Source organism: Protopterus annectens, chromosome 12.part0 (genome assembly GCF_019279795.1).
Source record: "Protopterus annectens isolate FY-2018-M chromosome 12.part0, PAN1.0, whole genome shotgun sequence".
Classification (NCBI taxonomy): Eukaryota; Metazoa; Chordata; order Ceratodontiformes; family Protopteridae; genus Protopterus; species Protopterus annectens.
This window is the reverse complement of record NC_056746.1, coordinates 591041545-591062608: the sequence shown is the minus strand read 5'-3', so window position 1 is coordinate 591062608 and position 21064 is coordinate 591041545. Positions and strand designations below refer to the sequence as shown.

Genomic DNA, 21064 nt, shown 5'->3' with positions numbered 1-21064 from the left:
TACCTCCAGCCCCTGCCAAACCAGATAGATTTTACAGGGTGCCAGACACTCATCACCACCTATACAAGGCCCCACTTGCAGACGCTGAAACTATATGCCAGGGGCCTAGGGCAGGTGCCTCGACCACAGCAAAAACCCTATTCCTCTGAAAGGGAATCCAGGTCCTTCGAGAGATGGGGGAAAAAAGTCTACACCTCTGCTACTCTCTCAGCTACAGCTTTAAACTGTCAGTTTCACATGATCCAATACCAAGAGTTTATGCTTGATCAGTTAATTAAAAAGCTGTCCTCTGATGAATCTTTAGATAAGAAATATGTATTAGAAATGGTGAATAACATCCAGCAGGTTAGTAACCATTCTTTAAAATGTGGCTATGATGCACTGGAGGCTTCATTTAGATCAGCCATGACTGGCACAGTGATAAGAAGGCATGCATGGTTGAAAGAACAGGTCTTGCCGGATCATGTTAAAGCTAAGCTATTGGATGCTCCTATGGATAAGGCCAGTCTATTTGGGGAACCTGCCCAGCAGGTAATGAAGAAAATGGAAGAAAAGGCAAAATCTGTACAAACAGTTAAAGATTTCCTACAGGTTCAGCCCCCAAGGTTTAGCAGGAACTGGCCTGCCAAAAATTGGTCCTTTCCTGACTCCACAAGATCCCAAAGGGGCAGGAACAGACGCTCTAGGGGCAGAAATCAATCCAGAGGAGGTGCCTACAGAGGTCGACAGTGGCAAGGCAATAACCGAGGCACAGACGCAACCACTGCCACTGCAACAGGACAATCACAGTGACTTGGCTCTGACTCCGCCTACCAGGGAGCAAATAGCAGCACCATTAGGCGGAAAGTTAGCCTTATTCTCAAAAAATTGCCACTATATTACAAAAGACAAGTGGATTTTGCAAACCATAGACCAAGGCTTCCGGTTCCACTTCCACACTTTACCAGTAAAAAGAGGAATGCCAAACCTGCCCCCAAATGAAGAAATAGAAGCCCTGCACCAGACAGCAGAATTAATAAAGATAAGAGCTGTGGAAAGGGTACCAATAACAGAACAGGGCAAAGGATTCTACTCCAGACTCTTCCTAGTACCAAGAAAAGAAAAAAACTGGAGACCTATTCTCGACCTGTCCATCTTAAACACATACATCATTGTCCCAAAATTCAAAATGCTGACCCTACAGCAACTTCTTCCCATGCTGGGCAAGGAGTGTTGGCTGGTAACTCTAGATCTCAAGGAGGCCTACCTGCACGTCCCCATTCGACCAAATTGCAGAAGATACCTCAGATTTCTTGCAGGATCAGAGCATTATCAATTCTCAGCATTGCCCTTTGGCTTATCTACTGCCCAGAGTATTCACAAAATGCCTGGCATCAGTAATCGCTCACTGCAGAGTACAGGGAATCCAAATTTATCCATACCTGGACGACTGCCTGTTACAAGCGGACAACAAAAGCAAGCTGACAACAGATTTACAAAGGGTCATTTACTTGCTACAAGCCCTGGGATACACAGTCAATTTTCAAAAGTCAAGACTGATACCATCCCAGACAAGAACTTTCTTGGGCGCGGAATTGGACACAGTAAAACAGATGGCATTCCTAACTGCAGAAAACAAAAAGAACTCCCTCTTTACTTCTTGGCATTAACAAAGCAGAACAAACTAACAGCAAGAAAAGTTCTGCAGGCCTTGGGCTTCATGGCATCATGCATAATCTTGGTCCCACATGCCAGACTGCATATGAGAAAGTTACAGTGGTACCTAAAGAATTTATGGTCTCAACACAGGCACAGCTTAGAAACAGAAATACCACTAATCCCATGCTTAAAACAGGAGTTCCTATGGTGGGCTCGGGCATGCCAGTCAAACCCAGGCTTACCCTTCCACAACTTTCGAGCAACCCAAACCATCACAACGGATGCCTCAGACCTAGGATGGGGGCACACATGCTGGACAAATGCGCATAAGGACTGTGGACTCAGGACCAGCTGCACCTGCACATAAACCAAAAGAAATGCTGGCAGTAAAACTGGCAATCCTAAAATTCAGACCATTCCTCAAAGAAGGCCATTTGATAAGGACAGACAACACCACAGTCATGTGGTACATCAACAAACAGGGAGGCACTCATTCTTACCCCCTATGCAGAATGACTTTGGACCTTTGGAATCTGGCTCTCAGCTACAACATCCAGTTACAGGCAATATTTGTACCGGGAAAAGAGAACACCCTAGCAGACATTTTAAGCAGAACCACCTCGGATGCTCACGAATGGATGCTACACCCGGACATCTTCAAGGCCATCACAAAGAAATGGGGAATGCCACAAATAGATCTATTCGCTTCCCCACAAAATCACCAGCTCAAAAAATTCTGCACAAGGACATTCCACCCACTTGCATGGAAGGTGGACTCTCTGTCCTTCAGCTGGAAAGGCCTGACAGCATATGCATTCCCACCTCTTCCCTTGATGCACAAGGTACTACTGAAAATCAAAGAGGAACGTCCAAGGATAATTCTGATAGCTGCGAACTGGCCAAGACAACACTGGTACCCATTGCTGAGGAGCATGTCTCGGAGAAAATGTGGTCAATACCCTGATGCCTCTGATGTTAACTCAGAACAACTACAACATCATACATCCAAACCTAAAACCTTGCAACTGACTGCCTGGAACATCACATAGCAGTAACTAACCCAGACCTTTCACAAAGGGTTAAAGACATTATCCTTGAAGCCCGCAGACCTTCAACAAGAAAGAACTATGCAGGAAAATGGAAAAGGTTCGTCATTTGGAGTACTGAAAGAGGAAAAGATGTGTCGAACATAGATATTGCTAACATTCTGGAGTACTTGGCAGAGCTTCTACATACAGGCCTGTCCTATTCCTCCAAGATACATGCATCAGCTATTTCAGCAGAATACAGCTTTGATCCTCCTGTCTTTTCACATCCTCTACTCAGACAGTTTCTCAGAGGGATCAAGAATGTAAAACCTCCTAGGAAACCACCATTACCAGCATGGGACTTGAATTTTGTACTAGAAAAGTTGACACTCCCTCCGTTTGAACCAGCAGCAACAGCAGATCTACAACACCTGTCATGGAAAACTGCTTTCCTACTGGCTATTACTTCAGCAAGGAGGGTTTCGGAACTACAGGCCTTAATGGCAGTGCAACCCTTCCTAATCTTCCATCAAGATAGGATGTCCATGAGAACTAATCCTACATTTATGCCTAAGGTGGTATCCAGAGTGTCTTTAAACCAGGCAATCCACCTACCTACCTTCTTTCCCAATCCACAAAACAGAGGTGAAAGAATAATGCATACCTTGGATGTACACAGACAGTTACGCTACTACCTGGACAGAACCAAAGGTAACAGAAAAACTGACCAGCTCTTTGTAGCCTATGCAACAGGAAGGGAAGGAAAAGCAATTTCCAAACAGACAATCTCCAAATGGCTAGGAAATTGCATAAGATTCTGTTACTCCTACCATGGAAAACCAATTCCACAGAACATAAGACCTCATTCTACAAGGGCTACAGCCACTACCACAGCTTTCTTAAGAGGAGTGGCAACCAAGGACATTATTGAGGCGGCTACTAGGACCTCCGTGCATACATTTGCCAAGCATTATAATTTACCTCTATATTCTAGATCCCGAGCAGGGTTTGCCACTGCTGTACTGCAAGGGATCCTGACTACACCATAATTATTATTCCTCCTCCCCTAGTTTGGCTATGGTATTCTACCCATTTGTTATGACTGCAGATGCATCCATGAAGGACATAGTACAGTTTTGTACCTACCATAAATGTAGATGTCCGAACTGGATAGCATCTGCAGTCAGGATTACCCTCCCTCCTTCCCCTCTGCGGTACTCCTAGGGTATTTACCCTCCTAATAGCTAGCTGGGGGGGGGGGGGAGTCTCTTATGGTGTATTTGTTTGCATATATGTACATACATGTTTATTTTTTGTGTTTGCCTTCTACTATTTTGGAAACATTGGCATTTATCCAAAATTTAGCTTTCCAAGAGGGCAATTGGCATCTGGGGCAAGAAACACTGAGGAAAATGGCGTCGGCTGATGCCTTTATACCCGAAGACCAGCAGAGATGACGTCGGGTGGAGTGCGACATCAGCCGAAGCCGGACCCAGACTTTGGAATCCGGCCGACCGAAGGGCTGCCTGACGACAGGACAACCCATTTGTTATGACTGCAGATGCTATCCAGTTCGGACATCTACATTTATGGTAGGTACAAAACTGTACTGTACAACCCAACATCCTAATAATGGGTGATTTCAACTACTCCATCATTAACTTGGAAAACTACTCGTGTACCAACTCTTTTTGCTTAACGTTTTCTGGAATTCATAAATTCCAGTGCCTTGGATCAACTTATCCACACCCCCACCAGGGGCAGCAATATCCCAGACCCTGGTCATTACCAACATGGGCGACCAGTGTTCCACACCAGAGGTCAATTCCTCGTTAGTCAGATCCGACCACAAGTTAATCAGCCTGGACATCCACATCTTGCCCCCAGCCCTCATTAGGGAAACCACCGTAAAAAATTTCTCCAAAGCCAACTTCACGCTTCTTAAGACAGAAATGGCAAACTTCACGACACCCATGCAGACTGACAATAGAGGTACAACTGCTGAATCCTACACAAATGCACTTTATAAGCACTTAGACGAGTGCATGGATCATGCTATCCCTAACAGAACCAAGATGCTATCCTCCAAAAAAAGGAAGCCAATCTGGTGGTCCCCTGCCATAAACAAACTACAACAGAAGAAAGAAACTGTTACAAAAAAGAGTAAAATCCCATGACTGGAAGAACTCCCTGGTCAGCCTCAGTAAGAAGCTGAGATCCCTCATAAAATCCTCCAAAGCTAGTTATGAAAACAAAATTGCCACTGATTCTAAAGACAACCACAAAGCATTCTATAGCAATGTCAAGAATCTCAATGGCAAAATTCAGATCTGCTCTGAGTTGCAGCACAATGGCACTAAATATACAAAACCAACTGATATTGCCAACGTCCTGGCAGATAGGTTCAGTGCTAACTTTACCCCCCCCCCCCACCCCCTAAAGGGCCCATCTCTATACCGGAAGAATGCAAAGTTCCTGTAATCATGGCTGAACAGTTGAAAAACAAACTTTCCAAAGCCAAGAATACACCATCCATGGGACCTAACAACTTCCCAGGCTGCATTCTACATGAACTACAGAAAGAACTGGCACCCCACCTAGGCACCATGTTCAATCATAGCCTCACCTCAGGTTTTGTGCCCACTGAATGGTGCACAGCGATTGTTATCCCACTTCACAAAGGGTGAGCCACCACGAACCCTGGGAACTACCGCCCAATTAGCCTAACGAGCCTGGTCTGCAAGGCCATGGAACGTATCATCTTGAAACTTATAAATAAAAACATTGGTAATCTCCAAACTCTGGCCCTCACCCAGTTTGGGTTTGTAAAAGGCAGATCATGTCTCCTAAACCTGACTGACTTCTTTGAAGCAGTCACCAAAGCCGTAGACATGGGTAAGGTGGTTTGCCAAGGCTTTTGATACCATCCCCCACTCTGGAATTATAGATGAACTCACTAAACTAGGTATAAATCCCTGTCACAAAATGGGTTGCCAACTGGCTCACTGACAGAACCCACACTGTGAAAGTAGCAGACTCAAAAAGTAAAAAAACAGCTTCACAGCACGAAGTATAGAAAATATAAAATAGTTTTAGTACAAATATGCTAATTTTCTATGACAAAGCTTTCGGACAAGGTCCTTCATCAGTGAAAGTAGCAGACTCCAAATCTGACTTCAGACCAGTGACAAGTGGAGTACCACAGGGTTCAGTCCTGGGTCCTCTCCTGTTTGGTATCTACTTTTCTGAAGTACAGGCTAACACAGAAGGTCTTTGGTAACGAAGTTCGCAGATGACTGCAAACTAGGAGCTATAATTGAAACTCCTAACGATGTGGACAGCCTACAAAAGGGCCTCACTGAGACAGATGCCTGGTGTCAAAGCCATGGCTTCAAGCTCAATGCCAAAAAGTGCATGCACACCCCCCTTTTGTAAAAACTCTGTGCCCATGAGCTACTACATAGGTGGCAGTCTACTTAACACCGAAAGTGTAATGAGACCTTGGGAGACAGGTGGACAGTAGTCTCTCCTTTGATAATCACATTGCCCCAGTAGTCAGGAAATCCTTCTACATGGCACACCATCACAAAAGGTTTCTCATCCAGGAAAAAAAGAGGTCATTGTTCCCCTCTACTCGTCACTCATTAGACTCAGAGTACAACACCCCTTTTGGTATGTACCTCACAAGACATCTACAACAACTGGAAAGTCCGCAGAAATACCTCACAAAGAGGATTACCAGCCTCAAACAGATGCCCTACGCAGACCATCTCAAAAAAAACTAGCTTTACTTTGTCGCATATCGCCTACTCAGAGGCGATGTCTGCCTAACATATAAAGCTATGTCAAAGCCAGAGATGTTGGACATGCTCCACTTAAAGAAATCCCAATCCCTCCAGGCTACATGCTCTAGGGACCTAAACCATGTCACCACAATAAACAGAACATGCAAGAGGGATAGATTCCTGTCCCAGAGACTTCCCATACTCCGTAACAAACTACCTATCTATATCAAACAAAGCTCCTCATTAGCACTCCAAGAAAAATCTTGATGATTGGATGGGAAATAGGAAATTCACCCTGGGGATCACCTCTATGGCTCTACTCGACAGGGGCACAGGAAAATACTTTTCTTGAGTGGCGAAAGCCAGGGTACATTTTTGGCTAGGCTTCTATAGGCCCTAGGGCCGATAGCCTAGTACCTACCTATGAACCTATGCAAGGGGTCTATATTAAATCACAGAATGCTTAAAAAGCGAACAGTGATTGATTGACCCTATGTAAGCGAAAGATTACAATGTCGAAGTGTCAAAACAGTGATTGAAAAAAATCGCTGTTCCAACAAAAAATAAAATAAAAATAAAATAAAAATGAATTTAAACATTACATTAAGTGGGGGGCTTCACCCCCACACCCCCTCCTACTTAAATATACCAACTCCGAGACCACACTACAGTGCTGAAAATGGCAAAGTACTGAAGCGGCCAAGCAAATTCTTTCCCAGGGAAAGAATTCGCTTAACAAGCCGCTTTGATATTTTCCATTTTCTGCCTTTTAAGTTCGACCAAGACACATTCGAAAGAATGTGTCTTCGGTCTTCTAACATAGACCCTATGCAAGTACCTAGAATGTCACTCTGGATCCTTCTTTAACATTCATTATGCATACTGACTATCCCAACTAAAATTGTGTCACAGGATTTCTCATATTTTCTCCTATTGCTTGCACCGCTATAACACAAAAAAAGTTGTTCTCCCCATATTAAAGTATGGGTTATCATTTTTACACACACCGTTGTGATATATTCTAAAGAACCTCAAATGGCTTCTAGTTCCAGGCAGGACTTTCCCTTATTTTAGGAACTTTGCTATTCCAAATAGTAAAGCAGAATTATTGCATACTTCTAAGTGTTAAACAGCTTCTGAGAGAGCTGTCAGAAACATTCACGATGATAACTTCATTTTAGTGTGGCCTCATTTTTACATCACTACAGATCACTAGAGAGAAGCAGCCTTTCCCAGGATAGGTCCAGCCTTAGCAAATCATGTTTCTGCTGAAGTTACAATGCAGCATACCTTGGAAACCTGTAAAAACATGAAAGAACACCTACAGAAATAAACCATGTGTACATGGTTTTGTGGTAATAGTTGAATAGACAAACTTCTAAGCTTACATATATTAATACATTTCATTGTTATATCTGCTTTCAAATTGAAATGTTCATAATTATTGGATAAATTGTACAGTTACATTTTGTTTCATTTATACTGTTGCTGACTTCATGTTCTACCTATGTGTTGTGTACCTTCTATTACAATACTGTTTTTATGCGTGCCGGGTATTTTGCTTATGTAGTTTGTCATTTGTATTCTTGCTTTTGACTGACTGTGCTTACTCTTTGAGCTCAGTTTTCTGGCTGTAAAGGATCACCAGACCAGCCTGTATACCTAGTAGCAAATAATAATTAAAGGAACATATCTGGCTTTTTTAGTTTTGTTATGCATACCAGTCTGTGTAGTTGGCATTTCATTATCTGTTATCCATTAAATAGGTGGGCTGGTCTATGAATCCTTTTCATCCAAGGCCTGGACCACATGGACAATATGTATAATGTAGCCAGTCCATCAGAAGGTTTTGGGAGATGAGAATAAATTGTAACACCCAGGAAAAAATGCATTTACAGAGAGAGAGCATGTAATGTCCAGATATACAGTGTTAGTGAACCCCGAACACTGGAGTTTAGTCAGAGGTCTTGCCACTGTGCTGCCCACTTTACACCATTTAACACAAACTTGTTTAATATCTGATACAAGAGCCTTTTGTTTGTTTGTTCAAACTTCTTTTAATTTTTGTAATTGTGGAAGGCCCATTAGTGTCATTTGCCATATATGTCATTTTCAGGCCTACTGCAGTAATTTATTGACTCAGATCAGCTATTATGGGTAAGTATACTGATTTCCAGTCCAGACTGTAACATTGTTTTCATATTTTTCACCTATGATTCCCAGTTCTGCTTATTGACCCTTCACATTGGTTGTGTTGCTCCCAATAGGTGAATACTCAACTGTACAGTCCCAAAGAGAAGCAACAGCTTGCAGATCTTATCGGTACTATGCTTGCCTATAATCTGACTTATCACCAGGAAAGGACACCTGATGGGCAGTATGTTTATATGCTTGATCCGTAAGTACCTTACAGAAGGTTGCTTTGATAAGATGGGCAAAGTACATGCATCTGATTTTACGTCATTTCATTGTAGTGACTGATTGCTTAGGTAAGATCTATCTCTGTCCTTGCTAGATGACCAGAACAAAACTCCTTACTAAAAGATGCCTGCATTATTATTTGCTTGCTTGCTTTTATTTATTTATATTTTAAGTGGATTAACCCTTCTGGCTAGTGTCTTTTAGAGTACCCGGGAGAAAAGCTGCCAGTATGTAAATGATTGCTCTGAGTAAATACAGTGTTCATGTTAATACAGTGACATGACATAACAAAGGAATCTACTGACTTGAAACTTCTGAAGATATGTGTTACAAAAGCTCACTGTCAGAAGTGCAGCAGTTGTTGAGCCTTGTAGATACAAAAACTCAGAGAATCTCAAAACTCACTGTGATGCCTTTAAAGCATTTTGCAGGGAGGTTTTATTATCCCCTGCATCCCCCCCAAATGAGGGTGCTGTATGCCACTCCCCACACACTCGCATCCAGGCACTGCAGCCTCAGACTTTGTAAATATTTTCTAAATTAGCACAGTTTCTAGTTGAGGTTGTTTGTATTTCAGCAAGAGCCTACACTGGAAACAGTAAAGCCTTAATATATTATATAAAAAGTAAAAATGCGTCCTCAACCCAAACTTGCTCCACAAATACATTGAACTGAACATGTATGCATTTTAAACAATTACTTTGTATGCAAGACTTAGTGTTTTCTGTTTAATGACACATGCTAGTGGTCGGCAAGTATGAGACAGAATTTGAAAGATCTAGGCCCTGGAGTGGGTTTTAAGAAAAAGATTGTAGTAGCTGATTTAAACATGTAATGAGTCTTTTGACCCATTTTGAGTGTTATGTTTCTGCAAAGGGAGATCTAGAAAGGAGAAAGTCATGCTTTATTCTGCATGACTTTGGGAGTAATGATTATATGTTTATTCCTAAATCTTTGTTTTATATTTGCCAACTGCAATTCTGGCTGGTCTTCCAGGGCAATGGACATTTTCTTCAGCAATTTGTAGATTTTCTTCGTGTTTCACTGTTGCAGTCATCACATTTGGAGTTGTCTGCTTGCAGTAGCCCTCAGTCGGCCTGATTAATAAAGTCTTAGGTCCTGTATCGGTTGTTGTCTCTTCTTCCGTGACGTCAGGTCGTCAGGGGTATAAAACATGCAGCCGACACCATTACATCAGTCTTTCTTGCCATGCGGTGCCCGAAGCAGAAGCAGTTCGCAAGTGCCAGTCGGCCGACTCCTGAAATTTTCGTTTTCGGGTTTCAGAACCAAAGTCCTCAACTAAAAGCTAAGTACCACGTTGGGGAAACTTTTTCTTGCTCTAAACTGATGTCAATACAATTAAATAATTGCATTTCTTGTGGAAAGCAAATACCTCAAAGATTTTCATTCGTACTGTGTTCCTTGCCTAGGCCCTGACCACAACGTACCTCGCTGTTGGTTTTGTGCCTTATTTAAACCACGAACTATCAGTCGTTGGTATATTTTCACCTCTAAATATTTTGGTGCTCGGTTCAATTATCCTGATATGTCTTTGGTAAGCCATCCAACTACCGACATTCCAAAAAAACGCAAAGATAGTCAGAGACAGGCCGCCTAGGTCCAAAGCTGCCGACGACGCCTCTCCTAAGCCAGTCGCCATTTTGCCGGTATTCAGTGAGGTGCTTTTGCAGCCCCTGATACCCACTACTTCAGATTCGCAGGCCTCTGCTGAGACCCATTCGTTGTCCGGTATGCCACGAGATGCTTCAACTGTGGAACCTGCGGATGTCTCTACCTTGGATGGGTCCGGAGCCACTGTGCAGGCACCGGCTTCTGAGGGTGTATTCAGTCCTACTGACTTTCATATTAAACCGACGCCATCTTCTTCAAGGCCTAAAACTTGAACCATGCCTAGAAAACTGACGCCCAGACCACATGGTCAGGCCTCTGCCTAAAAAACAAATAAGAATGGCTGAAGACCTTATTACTTTAATCAAGGGAAGCCAACTTTCCCCCTCTAAGAGACCTAGGACTGAGTTTGCTTCTGATACTTCTGACCAGGATTCTGAATTTTCTGTTTCCTCTGATGACCAGGATTTATCCTTATCTACCTATTAGGATTCTGATGCTGAGGACTCCATTCCTTCTGCTTTCCCCCCAGAGGATTTCTCTTTTGGTGAAACCTTGCCCTCAGGGAGCATTTTCGTTGAGAAAGTCAGGATTTCTCTGATTCTAAAAAGAGGCTTAGGGATTTCTTACTCTTGCCCCAGCACAGGCCTTTAGCCATACCTCCTGTACTAGACATTGTTGATGATGCCTTCTTGGAATCTAGCTTGGCCCCTGATTATTTACCTCCTGCTCCCAGAAAATCTGATAGATATTACAGGGTCCCTGACTCTCACAAGTTCCTTTTCAAAAATCCTACTGCGGATCCTGAGACCATTTCACAGGGACCCAAGGGCATTAAAGCTACTACTGCCAAAAATCCTACCCCCTCTGATAGAGACTCCAGGGCACTGGATAGATTGGGTAAGAAGGTATACACTTCTGCAAAACTTTGGCCATTATGGCCGTAAACTGTCAGTTTCATATGTTAAAGTATCAGCAGCATATTATTGGATTGCTTAAACAGAAGATGATGATGATTCCTGATTGTGTTGAAAATAAGGATTTACGGCATTCAGCTGAACAAGTTGAAAAACATACTTTGCAATGTGGTTTTGATTCACTAGAGGCATCTTGCAGGGCTGCTGTAACTGGGTCTACTTAGAAGGCATGCTTGGCTTAAGGAGCAATCCTTGCCAGATCATGTTAAAGCAAAATTACTGGATGCTCCCTTAAATCAGGACCGCCTGTTTGGCAACAAGGCAGAAGAAGTTCTTAAAAAGATGGAGGAAAAAGCTAAATCTATGCAAACTGTTAGATTTCTTACAAGTACAACCTCCAAGGTTTAGTAGGCATTGGCCTTCCAAGTAGTGGTCCTTTCCTGCCTCTTCCAGACCTTCAGTCCAAATCCAGATCCAGCAGAGCTCCCAGGCTTCAGTCCCAGGGGACGCACAGGACTAAGCAATGGGGGGGCCTCCACTTCCAAATCTGGGAGTAATAAAACTCCCCCCTATGGTAAACTGTCTCAATTACTTCTTTTTAAAACTTCCAAGCACTTCTCAACTGACCGCCCCCTTGGGGGGAAAGATTGCTCTTCATGCAAAGAACTGGGACCTTGTTACCCAGGACAAATGGGTTTTAAATATAGTGTCCCAAGGATACATATTTCACTTCCACACGTTACCAACACCAAACGGGTGACTAGATCTACCCCCAAATCAGTGGGCAGAGACCCAAAAGCAAGTACTTTCTCTCTTAAGCATAGAGGCTATTCAATTGGTACCAGAAGAGGAAAAGGGGCAAGGTTTCTACTCGAGACTTTTCCTGGTACCCAGAAAAGACAATTCATGGCATCCTATCCTGGATCTGTCTACTCTAAACACCTTTTTGGTGATTCCAAAATTCAAGATGCTGACTCTTCATCAGTTGCTTCCTATGCTAGGCAAAGATGCCTGGTTGGCAACACTAGATTTAAAGGAAGCATACCTGCACATCCCAATCCGGGAATCTTGCAGAGGATCCCTATGCTTCAAAGCAGTCTACACGCACAGTCAGTCCTCTGCACTGCCCTTTGGCTTATGTACTGCGCCCAGGGTATTCACAAAGTGCCTAGCTCCAGTCATTACATTTTGCAGGCAAAGAAATATTCAAATATACCCATACCTGGACGATTGTCTAATTCAGGCAGAAAGCCAGGACATACTTTTGAATCCTCTGGCCTTTGTACAAAGAGTGCTAACTTGTCTGGGGTACACCATAAATGAAAAGAAATCACACCTGGCACCCTGTCAATAAATTATATTCCTGGGAGCAAGCTTGAATACAACTTCCCAGATGGCTTTCCTCACGCCAGAGAAATAAATTCATTTGACAACCTACTTCAAACAAGTGGCCACAAAAACCCTGCTATCTGCAAGGCAAATACTAACAAGCCTTTGGGTTTATGGCCTCCTGCATTATTCTAATTCCATATACAAGACTGCATATGAGGAAACTAAAAAGCCTATGGTGTCAACATTCTCGTGGTCTAGAAGCAATGATTCCTGTTATATACCTTGCCTATGCCTAGAGTTCCTTTGGTGGGCAGAGGCTTGCCACCAAAACAAGGGACTACCTTTCACACTACCCCCTGCTACCCAAACCCTAACAGACGCTTCAGACTATGCATGGGGGGGGGGGGGGCTCACCTGGCAGGAAGTGCATTCAGAGCAAATGGAACTCAAGTCAAATGCACCTGCATGTCAATCAAAAAGAAATGTTAGCTGTACAGAATGCTCTGACAGCCTTCAAGGACCACATTCTTCCAGGACAATTAATGGTAAAGAAGGACAACACCACTGTTATGTGGTACATAAACAAGCATGAGGGTACACATTCTTACCCCCTCTGCAGACTAGCCATGGCATTGTGGAACACAGCCTTGAGCTACAAAGTGCATCTACAAGCTCAATTTCTGCCAGGAAAACTAAATACACTGGCAGACGGACTAAGCAGAAACCTCATGGACCCACATGAGTGGAAAGTGGATCCAAGGATTTTCAACATGTTGACAAACAAATGGGGAAGCCCAGATGTACACCTGTTTGCCTCCCCCCAGAACTACCAATTGGACAAATTTTGCACAAGGACTCCCCACAAACAAGCTTGGAAAGTGGATGCTCTGTCCTTCAGCTAGAAAAAACTATCAGTTTATACCTTTCCTCCTCTGCCTCTGCTCTCCAAAGTACTACTAAAGATCAAACAAGACAAATCAAGGACAATTCTGATTGCACCAGACTGGCCACACCAATATTGGTACCCCTTCTTGCGCAGTGTGTCCCTCTTGCTCCCTTGGCACCTGCCTCAGACCCCTACCCTGTTGTCTCAGCAGGAGAACCAGATTCTGCACCCTCAGCTTCAAACACTGAATCTAGCAGCCTGGCTAATTACGTAATCTCCCCTTTACCATCCCTCAGTAAACCAGTGATGGATATCATTTGAGGCAAGGAGGCCTAGTACTAGAAAATCTTATGCTGAAAAATGGAAAAGATTCTGTGCCTGGAACCAATCTCAAGGTATGAGCACAGCAGTGCCCAATTTACCTCAGATTTTACTATACTTAACTGAGATGCTTCGAAAGGGCCTGTCTTTCTCCTCCTTCAAAATTCATGCCTCAGCCATTTCAACTCATTATAACACAGAACCTCCCCTCTTCTCTCATCCACTGCTAAAGCAGTTCCCCAGAGGGGCCAAAAATTTAAGACCACCCAGGAGAGCTCCAACTCCGGCCTGGGACCTTAACTTTGTATTGGAGAAACTCACTCTTCCTCCTTTCGAGCCAGCTGCTACTGCAGATTTAAAATTCCTTTCTTGGAAAACAATTTTCCTTTTAGCAATCACTTCAGCAAGAAGGGTATCTGAATTACAGGCCCTTATGGCAGTGGAGCCTTTCATCATCTTTCATGCGGGCAGGGTGTCGCTCAGGACCAACCCCTCTTTCATGCCCAAGGTGGTATCCAGTAGAGGTAGATGCAGGACCAACCCCTCTTTCATACCCAAGGTGGTATCCAGTATGGCACTTAATCAGTCCATTCATTTGCCAACCTTCTTTCCTAATCCACAGAATAAAGGGGAATGGATACTGCACTCCTTAGATGTGCACAGACAACTTAGATTCTACTTGGACAGGACTAAACCTGAAAGGAAATCTGAACAACTGCTGGTGGCATTTGCTGCAGGGGCAGAGGGGAAGGCTATTTCAAAGCAAACCATTTATAAATAGGTAGGCCATTGCATTCATTTCTGCTATAAGCAACATGGAAAACCTATCCCACAGGAGAGCAGACCCTACTCAACCAGGGCTGCATCTACCTCTACAACCTTTCTCAGAGGCGTCCCTAAAAGGGACATCCTAGAAGCTGCTACCTGGAGTTCTGTGCATACTTTCACCAAGCATTACCATCTGCCAATTTTCTCTAAATCCAGAGCTGGCTTTGCCACTGCAGTCTTGCAAGGCCTTATAGCTGGTCCTAATGCTATCTAAATTCCTCCTCCCATCCTTAGCTTTGGGAATCTACTCAAATGTGATGACTGCAACAGTGAAACACGAAGAACATAGTACAGTGCTGTACACTTACCATAAATGTAGATGTTAGAGTGTATTCACTGTTGCAGTCCTGGTTACCCTCCCTCCAGCCCCATTACTTCTTTTGGCTATACCTCTACTCACCTTTACTATGCTTAAAAGCTTTTTGGTGTATTTGCTTTTTTGTTGGAGGTATAACCTTGTATATTTATAGATTTAATTGCTTCCTATTAGGGGGGCACCTGACATCTGAGGCAAGAAAAACTGATATAATGGCGTTGGCTGCATGTTTTACACCCCTGATGACCTAATGTCACGGAAGAAGAGACAGCAACCAACACAGGACCCAAGACTTTGTTAATCAGGCCGACGAGGGCTACTGCAAGCAGATAACCCCAAATGAGATGACTGCAACAGTGAATGCACTCGAACATCTACATTTATGGTAAGTGTACAGAATTGTACTTTATGGAGTATAATGAATCCAGGCTTGAAGGCAAGCCTATCTACCCATATTCCTTGCAGTTGTGTGATGTTTGGAGACGGACATATCTGTAGCAAACTTTGTCATTTTATTTTGTGTAAAACTTCTATAGCGTGCTTTTATTAATATTGATAGTTATGTGGCCTCTGCTGCTGCTCCTTTTTAGTAAGGTTGTTAAATAGCATTATCTGAAACAGAGATGCTTAGATATAAGTTATGTTGATGGGTTTTCAGGCGTTGATTTCCTGTATGTTTCATGAATTCCTATAAATGAGAGCTTTTGTTGTGCCTTATGGTTCTTTTAATTAATTTAGTCTATTGTTCCTAATCAAGTTGTGGATAGTAATAAAGCTCCTGCAACTCTGTAGAAGTATGGCCTGATGGATGGCACAAAAGCAAGATATCCATTTGCCCGACTGGTGACCTATATTTTGAAACTAACCCAAGATACTGGAAAGGTGGTTCTTATAAATGTCTTGTGAAGTATTCTGTTCACACAATAGCCACAAAATCAGAAGATTTGAAAATCTGTAAAAAATGGCTACAGGCTGCGTGATGGATGAATATTGTCAGTTTCATCATGTGCTGTTAAGCTTTACTATGGTTGTATTGAAGCTTTGTAAAAAAAAGTTGAAGAAACTAGTTGAGTTTTCAAGACCCAACGTTCTTTTGAGCATTCATGCTGTGCATGCAATTACAGGGTTACAAACACAGAATTATCAGTCTAAACAGCTGCAGAAGTGCAAAACCATTGCCCTATAGTCCAATACGTCTGAAAAGTAAACCTGTCATTAGTTGGATATTGCAGTAACAGTCTCCTGCAAAACAGGTGCTGCTGTAACATCCCCAACAAGCAACACAGCTTGTCTCATATTGTGCATTAACCTGGTTACCAGTCTCATCTAGTACTTAACAGTCATGGTGGATATTGCACTTAGGCCATCTAGGGCAGTAGCAGTGCAGTAAAATATCTTCTTTTAGTGCAATACATGTTACATATTCATAAATTAACCATAGTGCAATACTCTAATGTTCACAGTCAATACTTGTCTCTTTCTGTGTAAGGATCAATGCAATGTCTTAACCAAGTACATGCATGAAACTTTAGTATTGCACAGGTAAGTGTTTACTGCCAAAAGTGTTGCAATGTGTTTCTAATTATGTGCAGTGTTAGTCTGTCTACCTGCATGTCCGTGATGTAATAGCTAGGTGTTGTATGTTTAAATGTCTATGAAAATAGTCTACATGTTGTCTGTACATTGAGTCCAGAGGCACAGCATTTCATTCCGTTTTTGCACTTTTGTGATTTCTGAATGACAAAGTTAATTTGACTTTGACTTGCATACTGAAAACGCAATAAAAAGCACAAACAACAAAAAACAATAGAGTGCTCTTGTCTCACCAAGGATACTTCATCACATTGGTAAATAGATATATTAGCAATCAGCAATCCATTTATATTGGATAAAAACATCACTACTTAAAACCAGTAAAAACATTAACATCTGAACCTTCTTTTTAATGCAGCCTTAAAATTTAAGTGAGAATTTATTACCAACATTCAGTAACATTTGCCAGTAATATTCTCAGGAATTTAAGGAAGTAACTGAAAAACTAAACAATTCCCCCAGCTCTATAACAGGTGGGGGGATAACATTTTGCACAGAGATGAAGTATTCCATATGCCATATTCCTCCTTCAAGTGCCTTCAGTAGCTGAAAAGGTGAAAGCTCCCTTTTTCATAGGGCCCCCCTGCCAGCTGCTTTTTTTAAGTACCTGACCACAGGGTATTGTGAATCCTTTGGGTTTGAATGAGGAGCTTGCTAGCAAGGGGGAGAGAATGTTCCATGGTCTGTCATCTCTAATTTTAGTAAAGTGCTGCATCTCTGTGACATGAGCACATCATTTCTGATTTGTTATTGCTACTGTGTATTGCAACTGCATCTTATCTAAATTGTGATTAACAAAGTAATTGCCAATTCTGTCACTACTGTTTGTTAATTTCATTGTACAGCAGTATTTCTTTTGCCTGTTGGCCTGGGTTGTGCTTAAGAATGGTCCTTGGACCACTATACTTAACCTGTTAACAAGTGTCTTAATAAATAAACAGTCAAATGTCCCCCCTTGAGTGGCACCTTCAAGCTTGTTTCTGTGTGAAGCATCAAGTGAATACAGCTAGTATCAGGGATTCATCTTTCGCCAGGGTTAAGTAATTCCATCCCGTTTAACATAAGGAGAACATCCTGTTGCACTGCTACCCTTGTTTGCTCCATGGCAATATAAGGGAAGAGTTATTTTTATGTAGGTCTTAGTGTACTGATATTGTTCAAATAACAGTAGTAAAGTCCAAACTCAGATAACAGAAGTGGTCAGGCTCTTCACTCCTAGCCTAAATTATAGTTTTCAAGTAGGGAATAACTGAAGTAACCGAGCTTTGAGAGCCACTCCATACAAAGTCATCCATGTGTCAGGCAAACACTACAGTGACATTGTTCTGCTGTAGCCATTTAGCACAACAGATCAGCCTGTGAGATTCTTCCTCCTGACTTAAATGGTGTATTTTCTATTGGTGTACCGGTAGAGCCATCTATCTGCCAAACCATAAACACAATTTCTGTTGCAGAAAGTGTTTTTTAAGTTAAGATGTAGACCTAGGGTTTGGTTAGGGTTAGTGGTGACCTGTATTACTAAGGTGGTGGGGGGGTGGCAAAGATGTAAATTTGCTAACAGGAACAAGGCGTAACATAATTTGCATGTTGTTCAAATTACAATAACTGAGATAGTCTGGATAGAAATTATATTTCAAAGGAGCTTCAATATTTATTTTAAATCTCTGAACCACATCCACTATTTTAGAATTCTGCAATATTAACCAAAATAAAGATGCAGGGTAATAACAATGAAACACTGGTGCTTTCCTGCTTGTCTACTGAAAAGAGAGGAATTTAAGGAATAAGTAGTAGAAATTATTTGAGAGTTATTAGGAAAGAAATTTCTTCAGAAGGTATAGCTACAGAATGAGATAAAATGCAAATAGATTTTAAAAATGTGGTAGAAAGAAAAATGGACATGGGAAACAAATACTTTAGGGGAGTTGTCAAAGGTTAAAGTATTGCAGAAGAAAAGGAATTTCAAATAAGAGGAACAATTGCTGAGAGCTAAAGGGAAAATAAAGTGATTTGGATAATATGCATGAGTATAGAAAGGTTGCTGTTGAGCAAGTATTTTGATAACTCCACAAGTACAAAAACTCTTAGCACTTACAGCATAGGAAACATAATGTAGAAAGGGTTGGTGCCAGACCCTGGGATCATATGACAAGAAAACTAAAGATCCTGTAGAGGTATTAGAGAGATTTAGAAAATTCTATGAATCAAGAAATCAAGAAAAGACACAAATGGAAATATTTGTGGAAGACTTAACTATGCCAGTATTAGAGGAAGATGAAGCCCAAGAATTAATAGCCAACAAATAAAGGGATGAGATACAAATGGTAATATTTAATCAGTCAGGTGGGAAGTCTCCAGAAGCAGATGGTATTTCTGTGGAACATAGGAGATAAGAACGTGATAAAGATCTGGAAGGTTTAAGGTTTTGTTTAACAATATTTTAAAGGGGAGGGCAGCACCAACATCTTGGAAGAAAGCTGTGGTGTCTCTCTTACCCAAAGAAGGTAAAGCCTCTTCTGACACAGCTTCATACAGACCAATTTAAAATTTAAACCGTGAATATAAAGTGTCTGTACTAGCTAAGTGAATGTCAGAGTTGTTGCCAAACGTGATGGATATGGATCAATGTGGTTTTTTGGATGGGAGCAAATATTTGATAGCATTAATGGAACAGTGGTCTAGAGGGGAGTAGATTGTAAAAAGAATACCACTGATAGAGGGTATTGATGCAGAAAAAGCATTTAAAAAAGTAAGGTGAGATAATAAGGGTGATTAAGGGGGTATATGAAGGGTTGGAGGTGAGAATTAAGGTTGAAAGTGTGACAAAGGAGGTGCTGCCAGCACAACTAGCTGAAATTCTGTAATTATATGCCATTTGTGAATATTATTAACATGATTTATATAGAAATGTAACAAATATAACCACAGCATGCCCTACTGGAATAGAACAGAAATGTGCCTGCACTATTGTAACTGTTTAAATGTGTACATTTTAACAGGGTAAACTGGAATACAGAAGGTTAATTTGCAAAACATCAGAAAAAATAGCTTAAATTACTTTATGGCTGGGCCATAGAAAAAGATGTTATCTTTCAGTTTCAATGCAGCAACAGACACAATGCCTGTGCTGAGACGTTTTCTGTGTTGTCTTGGAAGTGTTTTATGACTTCCAGGATGTGCAGAGATCTGAGGGAAAGCACTTGTGTATGTGTTTTCACAGGTAGATTCTAAATACTGCTATTTTTTCAGTATTGGGGGTTTTACCTGGGATAGAGTCAGATGGCAATAAATTATGTCCTTCTGCAAGCTTATCCCAGCAGTAATATTTGAGATATTAATTTATGAAGTCTCTGAGAGAGACTGCATTCTGTATACTGTCTTTGACCTGACATCAGCTAGAGGATCTATTCACCACATCTGCCTTGCTGCCCTAATTAGAAAGCTTCTAGATTATAGTAATTATTTTAGATATAGTCAGGAATATAGCAAAACTTTAATGTAGATGTTTTTCTTTGGAACTGTCCTGCAATGTTGTTTTAAATATTTCCTGTGATTTTGAACTCTGATGTTACTGTAAATGTATGTTTAGTATTGTCTTGTTCTTTTATTTATTATTAAATATATTTAAACCTTTATATAACACCAAACAAGATGCAGCAAGGATAAATGAGCTGTTGGTAAAACAGTTCAAAAATATGTCACAAAACATCCAACAGACCAAACAATGTTGTAGGAAGTCACGACTTCAGTACTGTTTAAAAGTTGGAATATCTTTTATTCATGAGGTAAGCGCTTTCATGGTATCACCACCACTTCTTCAGACCATAACAGAGAACAGTATTTCACAATATATATATATATATATATATATATATATATATATATATATATATATATGTATATATATACACACACTCTCCAATTAATTCAAATAGACCAATAACAAGCTTCAATGCATTTGACTTAAAGACATACAGACACTAAATTGCCATATTACTATATTCTATAAGTAAAATCACTTGAATGTTACTTCATTCATCACTACACAAGTTAAAAACAAGAAAATTTCCTTTCATAAAAGCTAAAAAATACATAAAAATACATCTAATAAAAAATGCATTAAGAATATATCTAGCAGAAAAATATATATGGTATTATATCAAAAAAAATTTATTTCTCATACTGCTTACTAAAGCATAAAAATAAAACTACCTAAAAAGTAAATTCATGCTCAGTAAGTTCCCTTTGCGATGTATTCCACACTAAGGGGAATTAATCTCCCATCTCCTTTTCGCCCGCTGATATCCTGGTGATATGTGTTCTTTCCTCTTGGTTCGACCTCTGCTGTATGAGCGATCCCATTCAACGAC

At 41.3% G+C, this 21064-nt stretch overlaps 1 protein-coding gene across 1 annotated transcript in view; it reads left to right on the top strand.

Annotated features, from left to right (window-relative positions):
• The window catches only part of CHTF18 (chromosome transmission fidelity factor 18), a 927562-nt gene that overhangs the window by 360780 nt on the left and 545718 nt on the right, over positions 1–21064 (top strand). The window contains exon 17 of the mRNA XM_044088940.1: positions 8719–8849. Within this exon, the coding sequence (XP_043944875.1) occupies positions 8719–8849 (131 nt within the window). The remainder of the gene's footprint in view (positions 1–8718; positions 8850–21064) is intronic.